Source organism: Loxodonta africana, chromosome 3, assembly GCF_030014295.1.
Source record: "Loxodonta africana isolate mLoxAfr1 chromosome 3, mLoxAfr1.hap2, whole genome shotgun sequence".
NCBI classification, from domain to species: Eukaryota; Metazoa; Chordata; class Mammalia; order Proboscidea; family Elephantidae; genus Loxodonta; species Loxodonta africana.
This window is the reverse complement of record NC_087344.1, coordinates 102321015-102340159: the sequence shown is the minus strand read 5'-3', so window position 1 is coordinate 102340159 and position 19145 is coordinate 102321015. Positions and strand designations below refer to the sequence as shown.

At 43.3% G+C, this 19145-nt stretch overlaps 1 protein-coding gene and 1 pseudogene across 4 annotated transcripts in view; both read left to right on the top strand.

Moving 5' to 3' along the window:
* The window catches only part of KANK4 (KN motif and ankyrin repeat domains 4), a 99822-nt gene extending 90148 nt beyond the window's left edge, over positions 1–9674 (top strand). For all 4 annotated transcript variants that reach the window (XM_003411150.4, XM_023549522.2, XM_023549523.2 and 1 more), the window contains one exon: positions 162–9674. In XM_003411150.4, the coding sequence (XP_003411198.1) occupies positions 162–266 (105 nt within the window). In that variant the 3' untranslated portion in view covers positions 267–9674. The remainder of the gene's footprint in view (positions 1–161) is intronic.
* Positions 9675–11158: 1484 nt separating this feature from the next.
* Positions 11159–11252, top strand: LOC111751020 (U6 spliceosomal RNA; annotated as a pseudogene).
* Positions 11253–19145: the final 7893 nt, after the last annotated feature.

Genomic DNA, 19145 nt, shown 5'->3' with positions numbered 1-19145 from the left:
TCCGGAAGCTTGGAATATACTCCTACGTCCCACTCATATCTCCGTCTCCCAACTTACCCTTCCCATCACCCCCTCACCCGGTAACCACGCTGGGGTTTTAGAGATTGGGGCAGGAGGCAGATGGGATAAACTTTATTTCTCATTTTCTTTCTCCCCTGTAGGCTGGCCACACGGCTTTGTCCATCGTTCTGAAATCCCCCGCCCATGTGGAAATTGCAGGGCTGCTTCGGGCCCACGCGGAGCAAGGCAGGTCCCCAGGGCCATAGGGGCTTCGGAAGAACTGGCCAAAGGAAACAAAAGGCGCCTTCTCTGAACTCCTCCCTCACCCTTGGAGAGGGCAGGGGTCATAGCCAAGGGCCGCCCCTCAAAAGAAGAAACTATGTCAAATATGCGCATACATTCCTGGTGTATAATTCTGCTCATTAGGATGCTTTGTAGTTTTTGCCTGAGGCCAAGCCCCGAAACTACACGGGCTTCAGAGCATGGTGCAAGGTGCAGGGTTCATCGGTGTCATCTAAAAATCCCAAACATCTTCAGACGTGAATTCCTCTTGACTCTCCCCTCTGTAGCACAGTGTGGCAAGCGGGCAGGCAGGAGCACATTAGAAAAGCAATATTTTTTACATGGAATTTTAAAGCACACCGTCTTTTTTGTTTTTTAATCAATTATACACAAATATGTCCCATTGAATATGCATGTCTAGAGAAGATGGGGAAGGGGTTTAAGCAATCATTTTCTCGAGGACTCTGTGAAAATCACCACACAGATGGTAAAACTGAACAAGTCCCCTTTGGGGGCTTCGTTTAGATGGGGTCAATAGAGAAATCTTAAGTTCAGAAAAGCACATTGATGTCAATGCCAGCTATAAGGTCTTGACCATTTCTGAGTTAAGGAGAAGGTTCAGTTTGCTGCAGAGAAATGGAATTAACTAGGAAATCCAGTCCAGTGAAGCACACCACGATATATTTAGGCGGAGTCCAGTTATATCAGCTACTTCAACCGGGCCAAAAAAACATCAATCTGAGTGAGCTTCCTCCTGGGGACAGATTACTGTCACCTAGAAGCCACCTGGTTTCCTCCGTATCCTCATGGTAATCCCTGGTCCTCTCCTTTCATAGCACCCATGAGCAAATGTCTGCTGGTGGCTCCTGACTGTTGAGCTTTCTCGCCAGGCCGCAGCAGGACTGTGAGAGTGGGGAAGGAAGGGAGGGGCCTGCCCTGGGCTGACATCTCGTTCCATTGGAAAAGACTTCCTTAAGCTTCCATATTCCTTGGGGCCCACATGTGCATGGCTCATATTCAGTAGCTCCCACAGGTTATCTAAGAAATTGTTCTAAAATTCTCTTCCGTGAATGTCCCCTTTTACGAAAAGGAAAGGCATCAAAGTTTGGAAAGCCTCACACTGAAAACTCGAAAGATTTGAGTTCTCACTGTGGCTGGCATGCCAATTTGCTTTGTGCCATTGGTGAGTCACGAAACTTCTCTGGGCCCCAATTTCATCATCTCTGAAAACAGAAATCATCATACAACCTACCTTCTGGGGCTGTTGCACAAAGAATAGCTATCGGATGTTTTGGAATCCAATTTGTAATCCTGAAAGGCTGTCTAGAGACATGGTGCCGCAAACTGCTTTATGCCGCTGGGATTCATAAGAAAGGCTCAGCGTCCCAGGGCACCAACACTGACGTGATGGCGCTGCTCAGGGGTGCAGAAAATGGAGCAAATAATGAGCTGAAAGTGCTTTAAATGGATTTATTTTGACCTTCAAAACACATTTAAGCGCAAAAAACTACATTAATAAATGTTCTAGCCCAGTGCTTCTCTATCGTTTGTGTGAATACAAATCATGATCTTGTTAGAATACAATGGGGCTGAGTGGGACCTGAGATTCTTTGTTTCTAACCGGCTCCCAGGGGATGCTGACGCTGATGCTGCTGAGCCAGGGAGGACCACACTTTGAGGAGCAAGGCTCAGACCTAGCCTTACCGTTTGTGTATTAAAAAGCTGTCTCTCCATCATCTGTCTCAATGTTTTCTTGCACTTCTCTGCTCTTGGTTCTGGGGAGCTTGTAGTGCAAGTCTTGTTGGCCGTTGCATCTCTGCAGACAGCAACAGGGGGTCCATGCCCTATGTTGCCAGTTAAGGGTCTCGTTCTGTATCTTACAGGAGGGTGGCAGCTTTCATTGGGTCACTTTAAAAAGAATAAATAAATCTCTCATGAGTCAAACTGGTCTTCCTAGAGCTTGAAGACTACTACTCACCTTTATCAAAAAGATTTTGTCCATCCTTTCTAAGATTTTTAACACTTTTAATCTTGAGTTTGGAATAAGAACACATGATCTCATCCCTTATAGCCATTTCATTCCATGGGGGTGTCTGAGCCCAGACTTGGTGAGATGATCAAGCACAACATACAGCTCCCCAGCCCCCTTTTCCACCCTGTTACTCTCTTACAGCTCTAGAAATCATTCAACAAGTATCTATTGAACACCTGCCTAACACTGCTCCCAGCACTAGCTTTTAGAAAATAGCAATGACCTCTTCTACATGATCCCAAATTCCATCTTTCCAGGACCTTAAACCAAGACCCCTCTGATTAACACATTTGTCAAGTGCCTAGCACAGCCAAGCCTTCAAACAACATAAATCAGGCTTCCTGGAGTCCAGAACCAAGCTCAGGTCTGGAAAGACCCCAGATTTTTTTATCCTCCTCAATACCTTCATGGTGCTTCGGGAGGCAAAACACACATACAATGGTAAAGAATAAGACCAGGCAACATTGCTGATGCCACCAATATTTACGGAGTGCCCACTGTGTGCAGGCACTGAGCCACATTAAAGACATCATAGTAGGCACAGTACATTCTGTCACCTCACCATCTACTTGAGAAAACAGAATGGTAAGAAGTAGAACAGGGGGTCTTAGGAAGTCAGGGGAGGCTTCCTGGAGGAAGTGGCATCTGAACTGAAAACTGAAAGATTAGTGGTCGTTAGCCAGAAAAAGGAAGAGTGAAACATGAGGAGAGGCGAGAGTGTGCCACGCAAAGAGAACAGTCCTGCCAAGGCTGAAGGAGAGCAAGTATTTGGGAACCTTCATTCAGTTTAATAGGACTGCTGTATAGAATTTTAATGAGACGTTGAGTTCAAAGGGTGGATTTGGAAGAGAGAAACTGAAAAGACATGAACAAGATCATAAAGTGCCCTGAAAACCATGGTAAGGTGTTATGGACTGAATTGTGTCCCCCGGAAAGATATGTTGAAGTCACAACCTCTGTACCTGTGAATGTGGCCTTAATTGGAATTAGGGTCATTGAAGTTATCAGTTGACATGAGGTTATACTGGAGTAGGGTGGGTTCTAATTCTATGTGACTGGTATCCTCATTAAAAAGAAATACACAGAGACAGAGAAAGGACAGCCATGTGATAATGGACACAGATGTAGCTGTTAGTCAAGGAACAGCAAGGATTTCCATGAGCCACCACCAGAAGGTAGGAAAAGGGCATGGAGCAGAAGGAATCAACGTGACCAATACCCTGATTTGGACTTCTAGCCTCCAGACTGTAAGACAACAAATTTCTCTTCTTATAAGCCACCCACTTTGTGGTATTTTGTTATGACAGCCTTAGGAAACTAATACATAAGGAATGTTCACTTTATTCTAAAAGCAATGGAGAGCTATTGGAAGTCAGATTTAAGACTGAGAGATTCATTTATCTAACATTCATTTAGCACATATTTATTAGCTTCCTAAGAACCAAATCCATTACCGCCAAGTTGATTCCAACTCAGTGTTCCTATAGTACAGAGTAGAACTGCCCCATAGGGTTTCCAAAGAGCAGCTGGTGGATTCAAACTGCCAACCTTTTGTTTAGCAGCTGAGCTGTTAACCACTGTGCTACCAGGGCTCCATTAGGTACCTACTCTCTTCCAAGTACTACTGTATTGGGGGCTGGAGATATATTGGTGGGCAAGATAGAGACAGAGCTTATAGTTTAGCAGGGAAGAAAGACAAGTCATTATGACACAGGGTGATGTATATTGAGAACAGGAAAGTACAGGGACTGTGGGAGTGCAGGGTGCTATGGGGATGAGTAAGTGGACTATTTGGCCTAGTCTAAGGGGGGAGAATGTTCAGGAAGGCTTCCTGGAGGGATATTTAAGCTATGAAGAATAGGAGTAGGAGTTAGCCAGGCAAAGAGGAGCAAGAGAAAGTTCCAGGCAGAGGGAGAATCATGTACAAAACCCCAAGACAAGAAGCAGCATTAATTTGGAGCATTAAAAGAAGTTCAGTCTTTCTGGAGTAGGAAAGGGAAATATTGTAAGATAAGGGCAGAGAGAAAGTTCCGGTAACAAGTTTGGCCTTGAAGAAAATAGGAATGCAGAAATCAACAGTTAGGTTTACATTTTAGAAAGAGCATTCTAGTTTTTTTGAGCATGAATGACATGTATTCAACAAACATTTGTAGACTATCTATTCAATGTCTGAGTTCCAGAGTTCATGGTTTGGTGGACAAGACAGATGTAAGCCTACAATGACTTCGTAATGTGATAAACGATGAAGGTCTGAATAGTGCTGTGGAGACTGACTTGGCCAGAGGGAGTAAAGGAAGTCTCGCAGAGGAGGTGGTTGTTGACCTCAGCCGTAAGGATGTGTAGGAGTTTGCCAGAGCATTGCAGATAGAACAGCAGACATAAATATGTGAAGTGTGAGAAGGCGTAGCATGTCCAGGGAATGGAGAGAATTTCAGAATGACTTCAGTTTGGGCTGCATGGGAAAAGTGACTGGAGAGGATATTTGAGAGGGAAGCTGGGAGCTGTGTCCTGAGAAGCCTTATATGTCAAGAATAGGAATTTCGACTTGAGTTTGAACTTCAGGTGGGATCACAGACCCCTTTGAGAATCTGAAACTCTCTTCAGAAAAATGCAAAATTTGCATGTGATTTCAGTGATTTAAGAATCTGCAGTAAAAATCGCACCCCTGTGGGCAGTGGGGAGCCACTGAAAAATTTTAAACAATAGAGCCAGATTTGCACTTTAGAATGATCGTAGAAACAACTTGCTTGGGAGAAACTGGAGGAGAGGCTAGAGGCAAGGGGATGAGGCAGGGAATTCTCATGGGACACTGGTTATAAAAAAGTAAGGGCCCAGGCCACGGTGGTACCAGTGGGGATAAAGGATGAGTCTCTATAGGAAAGGCGTCAGACATGGGGATATGCCAGGATTTGGTGACAAACTGGATGCCGGAGAAGGGTCAAATATGATTGACAAGAGAATGGTAGCACCATTGTCCCCAACATTCATTCTTTCCTTCCGCTTTAATAATGGAACCCCCAATTTTTAGTTAGACATGTGGCCATCAGAATAGAGACTCCATTTCCTAGCCCCCACTGCAGCTTGATGTGGCCACATCACTAAGTTCTGGCTGATAGTACGTGAGTGGAAGTGATGTATGCAAACTCCAGCTTCTGCATTTAAAGGGCAGGAGAAATGCATTTCTCCCTTCCCACTGGCTGGAACATGGTGGTGAATCTCTTGACCCGTAAAGATGAGGTCAACACCCTAGGGGTGATAGACCAGCAAATCAGAAAAAGCTTAGGTGCCCAACACCGTGAAGGTGCCATATCTGCTCTGAATTGCTTATTTCTCAACTGATACGTGAGCAATAATCTTCTAACTTCTCTAAACCAATGTACACCTCAATCTATGTTTCAGTAGGAGTTGGACACTCAGCACACTCAGCATCCATGGCGGTCTCAGGTGAGTGGATGGGTGTGTGGATTTCAGTGAAGGACGGGCCTGGGTGGAAAAGCCTGGGAAGGCCTTTCAGAAGGAGCATCCTTTCAATGGCTAGAGAAGGTATAATGGATATCTCCTTACAGTGCTGGTCTATGTTCATGGCACACAGTGAAATCACCAGCCCACAGCCCTGCAGAAGTTATAACCTAATACGTTGCTCTAGCAGATTCCTGGACACAGGCTTTGTACCACAAGGTAGCCAGTTCCCAAGAAAATCAGTGCCTGTGAAATGGCCTGGTATGGAACTATGAGCAAGACGATGGAATTACCTGAGGAATTTGAATGGAGAAACACATAGAGTTTCAGACAATAGCAGTGGGTTATGGTTATGGAGTGAAAAGAGAGAGAAAACATGAGGCGGTGTGAGGCATAGAGAGAGGGAGAGAGTTTGGGTGCGTAACTGTTGAGACAGGTTGAAAGTATGTATGAGCAAGGAGAAGCTATGAGGTAGACAAAAGACTGAGAACAAATAGAAGAATAAGCCTAGATAGTAGACACCCATTGAGCTGTCTGCCAGGTATGCATTTCCTAGGAATTTCCCTTTCTGTCCCCACTCAACTGCAGCAGGGTCTGCCATGTTCCTACAAGAAATCTCGACCCCTGGTCATCTAAGGATGGACACTGGATGTTACCTGGGCCAATCAGGTCCCTTCCCAGGAATTGTGGAGCTGGGATTTAGGAGAGTGATTCAGTCTCCTTTCTGATTGTCTGGGCTTTAACAGCAGCTGCTCGTGGCCAGGTTCAGTCTCGTGGACTGAGGAGCAAAAACGTTATGACTGTTCAGCCAGAGAGAATGAAGCAGATGTTTAGAGCAAAGCAGGGCAGGGACACTGTCTTAGTTACCAGTACAAGTGGGTGACTTTAATGTTCTGGAGGCTAAGCCCAAATCAAAGTCTTAGCTGTGTCAATTCCTTCTGTAAGCCTCTCTCCTGGTATCTGCCAGAGATCCTTGATGTTCCTTTGCATGTAGACAATCCTCGCATGTCATCTGTCTTTCCCTATGTGTTCATGTCTTTGTGACTATTCCGGTGTTTTACAACCCAGAAGTGACAAGACTTAGGGTCCACCCTACACTGATAAGACCTCAACTGATGGATTATCTTACAATATGGAAAGTAATTACATTACATGCAGTTACATTATGTTACATTACATTACATTTCAAGAAAGGTAATCTGCTCTACCCCAAGGCCAACTGATTTGATCACATGTAACCACTTGACAGTAGCTAGTGTTTGGCCAAAACATTGGGAACTATAGTCTAGCCATGTTGACACATAACACAGAAATGGAACAAGAACTTCCTGGCTTCACCAGAGCAACCCCCTTGTTTCTTTCCTAATGCACCAGTACATACCTACTTTTGAATTCCATACTTAGTCTACTTGTTTATGGTGGGAGGCAACCAAGTCCATGGTGACTGGAATCAGATCTCACAGGTATTGAATCTCAGCTGGGCCACATGACTGCTCAAGCTCTTGATCTGTAAAATGGGCAATAATAGTTCCTCCTCCATCTTGTAAACATTCAGCTGGATCAAGCACCCAGCATAGGGTTTGGCCCATCTGGCAGGTGCTCACTATACAGTAGTGTACTTCCCATTTTCCCTGGCTGTTTGATCCTTTTTCCCAGCCTCAGCTCCATAAAAATAGAAGCTCGTCTTTACTGAGTACTTAGTCCTGCTCAGGCACTAGTCTTAAGGGCTTCGTGTGTATGAACTCATTTACCCCTCACAATGACTCTATAAGATATTGTTTTAGTTACCTAGTCTGCTGTAACAAAAAAATACTACAAGTGGGCGGCTTTAAAGGTTAGAATGTATTGTCTTACAGTTTTGGAGGGTCTTGGCCACATCAAATCCTTCTATGGGTCTTTCTTCCAGTCCCTTATGTCTACCGGCAATCCTTGGTGTTACTTTGCTGCTTTTATATCCATCTGTCTCCCTGGTCACATGGTGCTTCTCCCTGTGTGTGTCTGTTTTTCCTTTTTATAAGACACCACTTAGAAGGGGTTAGGTTTAGGACCCACCCTAATCCGATATGGGCTCATTAAAATAACAACAGCAACAAAAAAAAGTTGCCTTCAAATCGATTCCGGCTTATAGCAACCATATAGGACAGAGTAGAACTGCCCCATAGAGTTTCCAAGGAGCTTCTGGTGGATTTGAACTGTCGATCCTTTGGTTAGCAACTGTAGCACTTAACCACTATGCCACTACGGTTTCCTACATAACAAAAGAACCCCATATTTCCAAACAGGGTCATATTCACAGGTACAGGGGCTAGGACTTCAATATAACTTCTGGGGGAAAATAATTAAATTCATAGCAGGCTGTTGTTGTTGGGTGCTGTCAGGTTGACGCCAACTCACAGCAACCTCATGTGACAGAGGAGAACCCCTCATCGGGTTTTCTTGGCTATAATCTTTAAGGAAGCAGATTGATGAGTCTTTCTCTCGCAGGGCCACTGGGTAGGTTCAAACTGCCAACCTTTCATTTAGCAACTGAACGCATAACCCTTGAGCCAAGACATAGGTACTATAATTACCTGTTTTACATATTAGGAAACTGAAGCACAGAGAGGTTAAGTAACCATTCAAGGCCATGCAGCTAGGAAACAGCAGATACAGGATTTAAAGCCAGGAGATCTGGCTCTATGACTACATTCCACTGCCTGTCCAGAGCTCTTCTTTTTCTCTTGTCCATAACTCCGACTGGGAGGGGGGTGTCTGGAGCAGTGGATGGACTCTGCTACCAGAACAAAGATGTTTAAGGGACCCAGCATTAAGTCATCAGCTGACCTACAAGTCCTGCTGGGTAGCCGCAGGACAGAGGAGATAAACAGGCAGAGTGTGAGGGACTGAAACAGCTGAGGAGTTGGGATGCCCACACGCTCAGCATTCCTGGAGAATAAAGTTGCTTTCCATCCAGGGCATTGGTGGTCTGAACCATATGCAGCTTCTGTTGCCCCCCAAGGAGAGAATTCCCTACAGCTCCAAATCAATTCCTTCACTCCCCTCCTACGGTGGAAACAGATGGGCCTGGAAGTGGAGACCAGCCAGTGTCTGAGGGAGGGTCCCCCACCTGACTTCACTCTGCCCAGTCTCCACGTCCCCCACCCCATCCCACTTCTGTGCTCTGTGAGACCTGGAAATGGTTCCTGGGCCTTTGCTCTGAAGCAAACAGAACTGTTCTATTGTGTATTAGGGCACATTCCCCAATCCTCATGTTGCCTTAGTGGTAAGGGAATTTCCGCTCTTTTCCCCAGGAGGGAAAACTATGGGGAGGAAACTGTCCTCAGGAGCCCCTCCCCCCACCCCCAGTGCTCAGGGAAAGAGGAGGACACACCCCATCAGTGAGCTTGGGAGCAAGAGGAGCAAGGCTCAAGCCCTGTCTCTGTTCTATCTGCTGTGGAGAGGACTCAAACTGGTCTTCTTTGGTCTTCTCTCCACCCCTTGTCAGTTCAGCAGAGCAGGCCTGTCCCTGGTGAGGGGACACTGCTGGCCAAGCCTTAGAATGTGCATTGTGTGTCTAAGCCATGTCCTCCTTTCATGGTGTAATCTGTAATAAAGTTGATTAGTAAACCTGTCTGTCGTTTTATCTTTCAATGGGTTCCCAACTTGAGAGATATAAAAAGAGATGCTCTTTATTATCCACTTCCCCTTCCCCTTCCACTCCCTGCACCACCCGCAAGCCCCACACACTCCCCATTCAGCACACTTGGTTTCTGGATAAGGTCTAGCCTGGTCCAGCTAAACCAAATAAATCTCAAATCCATTGCCGTCCAATCTATTCCGACTCATAGCAACCCTATATGACAGAATAGAACTGCCCCCATCAGGCTTCCAAGGCTGTAAATCTTTACAGAAGCAGACTGCTACATCTCTCTCCCATAGAGTGACTGTGAGATTTGAACTACCGACTTTTTAGTTAGCAGCCGAGCATTTTAACTACTGCACCATCAGGGCTCCTTCTGGTCCAACTGTGGTGTTTGTGTGCCTTCGAGTCAATTTAAACTCATAGTGACCCTATAGAGCAGAGTAGAACTGCCTCATAGGGCTAGAGGATTCAAACTGCTGACCTTTCAGTTAGCTTCCAACTCATAGCAATCCTATAGGACAGAGCAGAGCTTCCCTATAGGGTTTCCAAGGCTGTAATCTTTATGGAAGCAGACTGCCACATCTTTCTCCTAGGAGCATCTGGTGAATTTGAAACGCCAACCTTTTGGTTAGCAGCTGAGTGCTTAACCACTGCATCACCAGAGCCCTTCCAGCTAGGAGCGGTGAATGGAAAAGAAAGGTGCTAGCAGGGCAGCAAGTCAGAGAAGGAACAGTGTCTGAAGGGGCACTGCTAGCCAGAAGGGTGTCTGCAGCTACAACTGACACTGGCCCACCTGGCAAGGTCACTGCCATTACACAACTCAAGGTAGCACCATCTCATTGTGTTCTACTGAATGGTGCCTTCTACAATTGTGCTCTGGGAGTTGCCATTCACGGAGAACACAATAGTACCCCCTGGGGTTTTACAACAGGGTGTCCTGGGTCTCTGTGTGAATAGGACAGAGCTTCGTAGGTGGGGAAATAGGGCATCCAGCCCTCATAGTTCAGAGGTCTAGACAGGCAGGCAGGTAGATTGTGATGCAGGCAAGACATTACCAGGGGGTAGGGTTTACCTTCCAGGATTCAATCCCAGGAATCAGAGGAAAAGAGTCAAAAGTCCAAGGCTGGGGCTGGGGGCCAAGAAAGGAGGGGAGCAACAACTCAGGTCAGCAACAGTTAAGAAGCCACCTCAGTGCCAGACACAGTCAGGTATGACCTGGGCTTTAAAGCACTCACAGCATAGTGGGGGACAGATATAGGACCCAAGGGGGTCAGCTCAGCCAGAGCTGAGCTGAGTCTTGAAGCATGAATAGAAGTTCACCAGCTGAGAGGTGGGGAGAGCATTCTGAGCTAGGGCTACAGGCAGGAATGGGCACAGAAATGCCCTCTGGAACCTACCAGTGGTTTCTGGGGCTGAAGTCCCAGGGGTTAAAATTATCTTAAGAGCTACTGTTTATTGATAACTCACTATATTAAGTACTTAACATAGATGTTAAGTTTGTTGAAGAGTCTGAACTTGGCAGGCTTCAAAGTAACAGCATGCCCTGGTAAGCCTACCACTTCAGAATCCTACCATCCTCCTTGAATTCCTCAAGGCTTCCCATGTGTAGGCTAGGGGAGAAGGGAAGGGAGGCTGATGGTGATGGCAATGGCGGTCTTGCATCTTAGAAAGGGTGCATCAGGTGGCTGTCTTTAGAGTGTGGGGCAGTTTCATGCTAGTTCCTCAGATTTAGGGCTATAGCCACAATTTCAAGGCAATAAGGAGTGCTCACTTCAGCAGCACATATACTAAAATTAGAACGATACAGAGAAGATTAGCATGGATGACATGCAAATTCATGAAGCATTCCATATTTTTTAGGACAGAACCTGTACCACACACTTGATGACCAGCTACCTGGACACCTGAGCTGAATTCATACAAGAAAAGTGAATGAACTCCTAGACTGTTATATACTTGATAACAGCTCTGGCCATCTGGGGACAGGACGTCAGAGTTCCAAAGGCGAAACTAATCAAGCTAGCTCACTCAAGCAACCCATCTGGGCATATCAAAACAAAACAAAGCAAGAAGCTATGACACAGTAAGCAAACAAAAACTAACACAATAACTTATAGATGGCTCAGAGACAACAGTCAATATCAAGTTGCATAAAGAAACAGACCATGATTGCCTCAACAAAGAATCAAGGGATCTTCTAGATGATAGTGCCTTTCTGGAATTACCAGAGGCAGAATATAAAAGATTAATATACAGAACCCTTCAAGACATCAGGAAGGAAATGAGGCAATACACAGAACAAGCCAAGGAACACATAGATAAAGCAGTTGAAGAAATTAAAAAGATTATTCAGGAACATAATGAAAAATTTAATAAGCTGGAAAAATCCATAGACAGACAGCAATCTGAAATTCAGAATATTAACAATAAAATTACAGAAGTACACAACTCAATAGAAAGAGGAGCAGAATTGAGCAAATAGAAGTCAGAATTTCTGAACTGGAAGATAAAGCACTTGGCACTAATATCTTTGAAGAAAAATCAGATAAAAGAATTAAAAAAAATGAAGAAACCTTAAGAATCATGTGAGATTCTATCAAGAGAAATAAGCTATGAATGATTGGAGTACCAGAACAGGGAGGGATAACAGAAAATACAGAGAGAATTTTTGAAGACTTGTTGGCAGAAAACTTCCCTGATACTGTGAAAGATAAGAAGATATCTATCCAAGATGCTCATCAAACTCCACATAATGTAGATGTTAAAAGAAAGTCACCAAGACATATTATAATCAACCTTGCCAAAACCAAAGATAAAGAGAGAATTTTAAGAGCAGCTAGAGATAAACAAAAAGTCACCTACAAAGGAGAGCCAATAAGCATAACTTCAGACTACTCAGCAGAAACCATGCAGACAAGAAGGCAATAGGATGACTTATATAAAAAATTGAAGGAAAAAAATTGCCAGCCAAGGCTCATATATCCAGCAAAACTGTCTCTCAAATATGAAGGTGAAATTAGGACATTCCCAGATATACAGAAATTTAGGGAATTTGTAAAAACCAAATCAAAACTACAAGAAATACTAAAGGGAGTTCTTTGGCTAGAAAATCAATAATATCAGGTATCAACCGAAGACTAGAACACTGAGCAAAGCAATCAGCGGTCAACCCAGACAGGGAAATCAAAAAAATAAATCAAGGTTAAAAAAAAGAAAACGCTCAAAACAGGGCAACAGCAATGTTATGTAAAAGAAGACAAAATTAAAACAATAAAAAGGGACTAAAAAATGTAGTCATAGATCTTCCATATGGAGAGGAAGATAAGGCAATACAAAGAAATAAAAGTTAAGTTTAAATTTAGAAACATAGGGGTAAATAATAAAGTAACCACAAAGGAGACAAACTATCCTACTCATCAAAATAAAACACAAGAAAAAAATACTCAGCAGAAACAAAATCAACAACAATGAATATGAGGGAAGGACAATATATAATCTACTCAGCACATAAAATTAAGTGTGAAAAAGAAACTGTCAACAACACACAAAAAAAAACACCAAAATGATAGCACTAAATTCATACCTATCCATAATTACGCTGAATACAAATGGACTAAGTGCACCAATAAAGAGACGGAGTGGCAGAATGGATTAAAAAACACGATCCATCTATATGCTGCCTACAAGAGACATACCTTAGACTTAGAGACACAAACTAAAACTCAAAGGATGGAAAAAAATGTATCAAGCAAACAACAATCAAAAAAGAGCAGAAGTGGCAATATCAGTTTCTGACAAAATAGACTTTAAAGTTAAATCCATCATAAAGGATAAGGAAGGACACTATATAATGATTAAAGGGACAATGTACCAAGAAGATATAACCATATTAAATATTTATGTACCCAATGACAGGGCTGCAAGATACATACAACAAACTCTATCAGCATTGAAAAGTGAGATAGACAGCGCCACAATAATAGTAGGAGACTTCAACACACCACTTGCGGTGAAGGACAGAACACCCAGAAAGAAGCTCAATAAAGACATGGAAGATCTAAATGCCACAATCAACCAACTTGACCTCACAGACATATACAGAACACTCCACCCAACAGCAACCAAGTATACTTGCTTTTCTAGTGCACATGGAACATTCTCTAGAATAGGCCACATATTAGGTCATAAAGCAAGCCTTAGCAGAATCCAAAACATTGAAATATTACAAACCAAGGCAATAAGGAGCCCTGGTGGTGCAACTGCTAAGGGCTTGGGAAAGGTTGGCATTCAAACCCACCCAGCAGCTCCATGGGAGAAAAGACCTGGTGATCTGCTCCCATAAAGATTATAGCTTAGAAAACCCCATAGGGCCATTCTACTCTGCCACATGGGGTCACTATGAGTCAAAATTGACTCGACGGCACCTAACAACAACATCAACTAGAAAAGTCCCACTCAATAACTTCCTACACAAATATTAATTCTCACAACAATCCTATAAGGCTTAAAGTCACACAGCTAGTAAATGCATTAGCTGGGATTTCCACAGCTGTTATATTTATATCTGGGTTAAAGGCCATATTCTCATCTGCTCCATTATCACCATCTTTACAACTGCAACCTAACTTCATTTTGGACATCTTCAACTGGCTGACCCACAGGAAACTCAAATTAAAAAAAAAAAAAAGCATATCCCAAACTGAATCCAACAGCTCAGCCCTGGGGACCTCCTGAAACTCACTTTTCTTTCAATATTTCCTCTCCCAGGTACTACGTTAAAAATCTGGGTGTCATCCTTGACTTCTCCTTCTCAGACAACAGCTAAAATTGGCCATTATGCGCTGTTCGTTTAAGCGCTCAATGCTTTCAACTCTTCCCGCATCAACATCCTTGCTGATACTCTCCACTGACCCAGGCCCTCAATGACTCTCAACTGTATCATCTCAACACTCTCCTTGCGGTCTTCTGTCTTGCATCTCCCATCTGTCCTACCCTCCTCCTTCACCTGTCCCCATATAGCTGCCATGGTGACCTTTCTATCACGCACATCTGCCATGTCCCTCCCTGTCTAAAACCTTCCAAGTCACCATTTCTGTGTAGCTGCCGTGCTGCTCAAGGTTGTGTATGGTCCACAGATCACCCGAATCAGCATCTCCTTGGGAGCTTGTTAAAACTACAGATTCCTGGATCCTGGTGCAGAATGCCTGAATAAAATACCCTCCTTTCATTTAAGTTCCACAGGTGACTGTTGTGTACCTTAATGTATAAGATCTACCATCCAGCCAACTACCTCTAGAACAGTGATTTTCAAAGTTGAACAGGCATACAAATCACCTGGGGATCTTGTTAAAATGCAAATTCTGATTCAGTGGATTTGGAGTGTCACCTGAGATTCTGCATTTCCAACAAGCTTCCAGGGGCTGCTGGTGCTGCTGGTCAGGGAGCCCACTTTGAGAAGCAAGGTGAAAGACACAACTAGAAATAGTGGTTGTCTCTGAGAAGGTGGGGGAAGGGAGGAAGGATGAGAAGGAGACTTTCACTGTGTACTGTTGTGTTCCTCGTGAGTTTTTTTTCTATGCATATGTTAATTATTCAAGAAAAATAATATTTTAAAGTCACTGAATTCTAGGATCAAGCTTAAGTTTCTAACTATACTGCTGTCTTAGGGTTCTCTACAGAAGCAAAACCAGTCAGATTACATATATGCTTATACATATGTATAAAACCCAAACCAAACCCATTGCTGTTGAGTCAATTTGGACTCATAGCAACCCTACAGGGCAGAGCAAAATTGCCCCATCGGGTTTCCAAGGCTGTAATCTTTATGGATGTCATAAAAAATGAAATGGACTGCATAAATATTGACATCCTAGGCATTAGTAGCTGAAATGGACTGGTATTGGCCATTTTGAACTAAACAATCATAAGGTATACTATACTGAGAATGACAAACTGAAGAGGAATGGCATGGCACTCATTGTCAAAAAGAACATCTCAAGACATATCCTGAAGTACAATGCTGTCAGTGATAGGATAATATCCATACGCCTACAAGGAAGACTAGTTAATGTAATTATCACTCAAATTTACACACCAATAAATAATGCCAAAGATGAAGAAATTGAAGTTTTTACCAGCTTCTGCAGTATGAAATTGATCAAACATGCAATCAAGATGCAGTGATAATTAGTGGTGATTGGAATGCAAAAGTTGGAAACAAAGAAGAATCAGTAGTTGGAAAATATGGCCTTGGTGACAGAAATGACCCTGGAGATTGCATGATAGAATTTTGCAAGACCAACTTACTTCTGCATTGCAACAACATAAACAGCAGCTATACGTGTGGACCTGCTGGATGGAAAAAACAGGGATCAGATCAACTACGTCTGTGGAAAGAGACGATGGAGAAGCTCAATATCATCAGTCAGAAGAAGGCCAGGGGTCAACTATGGGACAGACCATCAATTGCTCGTGTGAAAATTCGCGTTGAAGCTGAAGAAAATTAGAATAAGTCCACGAGAGCCAAAGTACAACCTTGAGTTATGTCCCACCTGAATTTAGAGATCATCTCAAGGGTAGAGTTGATGCATTGAACACTAATGACTGAAGACCAGACGAGTTGTGGAATGACATAGAGGACATCATACATGAAGAAAAAAAGAGGTCATTAAAAAGACAGGAAAGAAAGAAAAGACCAAAATGGATGTCAGAGGAGACTCTGAAGCTTACTCTTGAACATAGAGTAGCTGAAGTGAAAGGAAGACATGATGAAGTAAAACAGCTGAACAGAAGATTTCAAAGGGCAGCTGGAGAAGACAAAGTAAAGTATTTTAATGAAACGTGCAAAGACTTGGAATTAGAAAACCAAAAGGGAAGAATACACTCAGCATTCTCAAGCTGAAAGAACTGAAGAAAAAATTCAAACTTCAAGTTGCAATATTGAAGGATTCTATAGGGTTGCAAAGAGTTGGACTCAACTCTATGGCAACGGGTTTGGGTTTTTTTTTGTTGTTGTTATAGTGTCGTTGGCACTGGGTTTGGTTTTGTTTTTTTAGTGTCGCTATGAGTCAGAATTGACTCAACAGCAACGGGTTTGGTTTGATATGGGGAAAATATTGAACGTTGCAGAAAGCATCAAAAGAAGATGAAAGGAATACACAGGGTCACTGTAGCAAAAAGAATTGGTTGATGTTCATCCATTTTGGGAAGTAACATATGATCAAGAACCAATGGTACTGAAGGAAGAAGTCCAAGCTGCACTGAAGGAAATGGTGAAAAACAAGGCTTCAGGAATTGATGGTATACCAATTGAGATACTTCAACAAATGGGTGCAGCGCTGGACGTGTTCACTTGTCTATGTCAAGAAATTTGGAAGAAAGTTTCCTGGCCCAACGACTGTGCCCATTCCAAAGAAAGATGATCCAACAAAATGCAGAAATTATTGAACAATGTCATTATACCACACACGAGTAAAATTTTGCTGAAGATCATTCAAAAGCAGTTGCAGCAGTACATCGTCAGGGAACTGCCAGTAGTTCAAGTCGGATTCAGAAGAGGACCTAACAATAACAACAACAACAACAACAACAACAATCTTTATGGAAGCAGACTGCCACATCTTTCTCCTGAGGGGCAACTGGTGAGTTCAAACCCCTGACCTTTCAGGTAATAGCTGAGTGTTTAACCACCGAACCACCAGGGCTCCTTACATATGTATGTTTATATATAATCTTACTGGCTATAGATAGATATACATACAGATATGTACAGAGAGAGAAATTTATTTTGACGATTTGGCTCACGCAATTGTGAGGACTGGGAAGTCCAAAATTAGTAGATGAGGTGACAAACTGGAAATTCCAGTCTTGTGTCCCAAAACAGTAGGTCAAGGGGTAGAGAGAAGTATTCGGGCAGAATATCTATTTATAACCTAGAGGCAGGATCCTCCTCCAGGAAACCTCTCGTTTTTCTCTTAAGCCTTCAACTGACTGATGAAGCCCATCCACTTTATAAGGATATTCTGCTTTGTTGTTGTGTTGTTAGCTGCCATTGAATTGGCCCCGACTCAAGGTGACCCCATGTGCTACAGAGTAGATCTGCTCCATAGAGTTTTCTTGGCTGTAATCTTTACAGTAGCAGCTCACTAGGCCTTTCTTCTGAGGAGCCAATGGGTGGATTCGAGCCATCAGCCTTTAGGTTAGTAGTCCATTCCAATTGCTTGCAGGATCCAGGACCCAGAATCCCAGTCTACATTACTTAAGACCAACTGATTTAAATGCTAATCACATTTAAACACTTCATAGCAACATCTAGACCAGTGTTTGGCCAAATAACTGGGTGGCAACCCTGGAAACTCTGGTGGCATAGTGGTTAAGTGCTACAGCTACTAATCAAAAAAAGTCAACAGTTCGAATCCGCTGGATGCTCCTTGAAAACTCTATGGGGGGCAATTCTACTCTGTCCTATAGGGTCACTATGAGTTGGAATCGGCTTGAAGGCAATGGTTTTTCTTTTTTTTTTTGGTATAGCCTAGCCAAGATGACACATAAAATTAACCATCACGCCATCAAGTGCCGTCTGGATCTGCCCTCAGCCTGCCTCCCTAGTTCTTCAAGCAACTGCCTCTAGTACTCATGCTTCTCCAGAAACACACATCCGCTGGTAGCTCCCCTGCACAAACCATGCAGGTTCTCACGTACAAGCTCATTTTTCTCTCCTCTTAAAACGCTCTTCCCTCTAGCTAATGCCTACTTTTTCTTGAAGTTTCCCCACAGTGTGATGTCCTCTGGGAAGCTTTCTGTGATCTCTGTCTACCTCAGACGCAGACACAGCTAGAGGGACGTGCAGCCCTAGTAACTTCCACATCAGTGCAGCTCAGAGTGTGGCTAGAAACTTCATAGCAATTTGACATAAAATCCCTAATCAGTGAGCTTGTATTTTGTCTGTTTTTAATTTCTTTTTCCTTCTAATTCATTTTTAGGCTATTTTACAAAAGTATTGGAGTCCTGGTGGCCGCTAACCAAAAAGGTGGGCAGATCGAATCCACCAGCCACTCCTTGGAAACTCTACAGGGGCAGTTCTACCCTATCCTATAGGGTTGCTATGAGTTGGAATCGACTTGACAGCAATAGGTTTTTGGTTTTATTGATCTGCAAAGGATTGGGGTGGGGGGAACTGATCCTTAACCATGAATAGTTTAAGAAGCGCTGCTCTACGGAATGTCATTGCACACGACACATTGTATTTTGTCTGTTTAGCTGTCTCTCTTCCCCACTAAATTGTGAACTCTTTGAGAGCAGTCAGGGAGACCGCATTCAGCTTTTCCTTCCCATTGCTTAAGTCCTGACCTATTGTAGTAGACAATGATAAATTGACTTAACATGCAGGCCCAGGCTGGACCACCAAGGTCCAAGTACGTTGAATGTAAGATTAAGGTCTTTATCCCGCTGGAGTAGAGTCCCTCTAACCCTTCTGCCCGAAGTCATGACAGATTCCAGAATCTGGGAAGAGGCTGACATGACAGATGAGATATCAAATGTTGGTTTCCCAAAATTATCACCAGAACAACCCATTGATAAAGCAAAGCTTTGTTCCTTCTTATCTCAGTAAGACTGAGTCTTAGTAACATCTCAGAGAGGGAAGGTAAAGTTGGGGAATATATGAGTTTTAGGGTCTGGTTTAAGGTAAGATTTTCAATGCAGGACTTGATTAGGATTGGGTAAGGGTCACAGTCCACCACCCATCTGTCA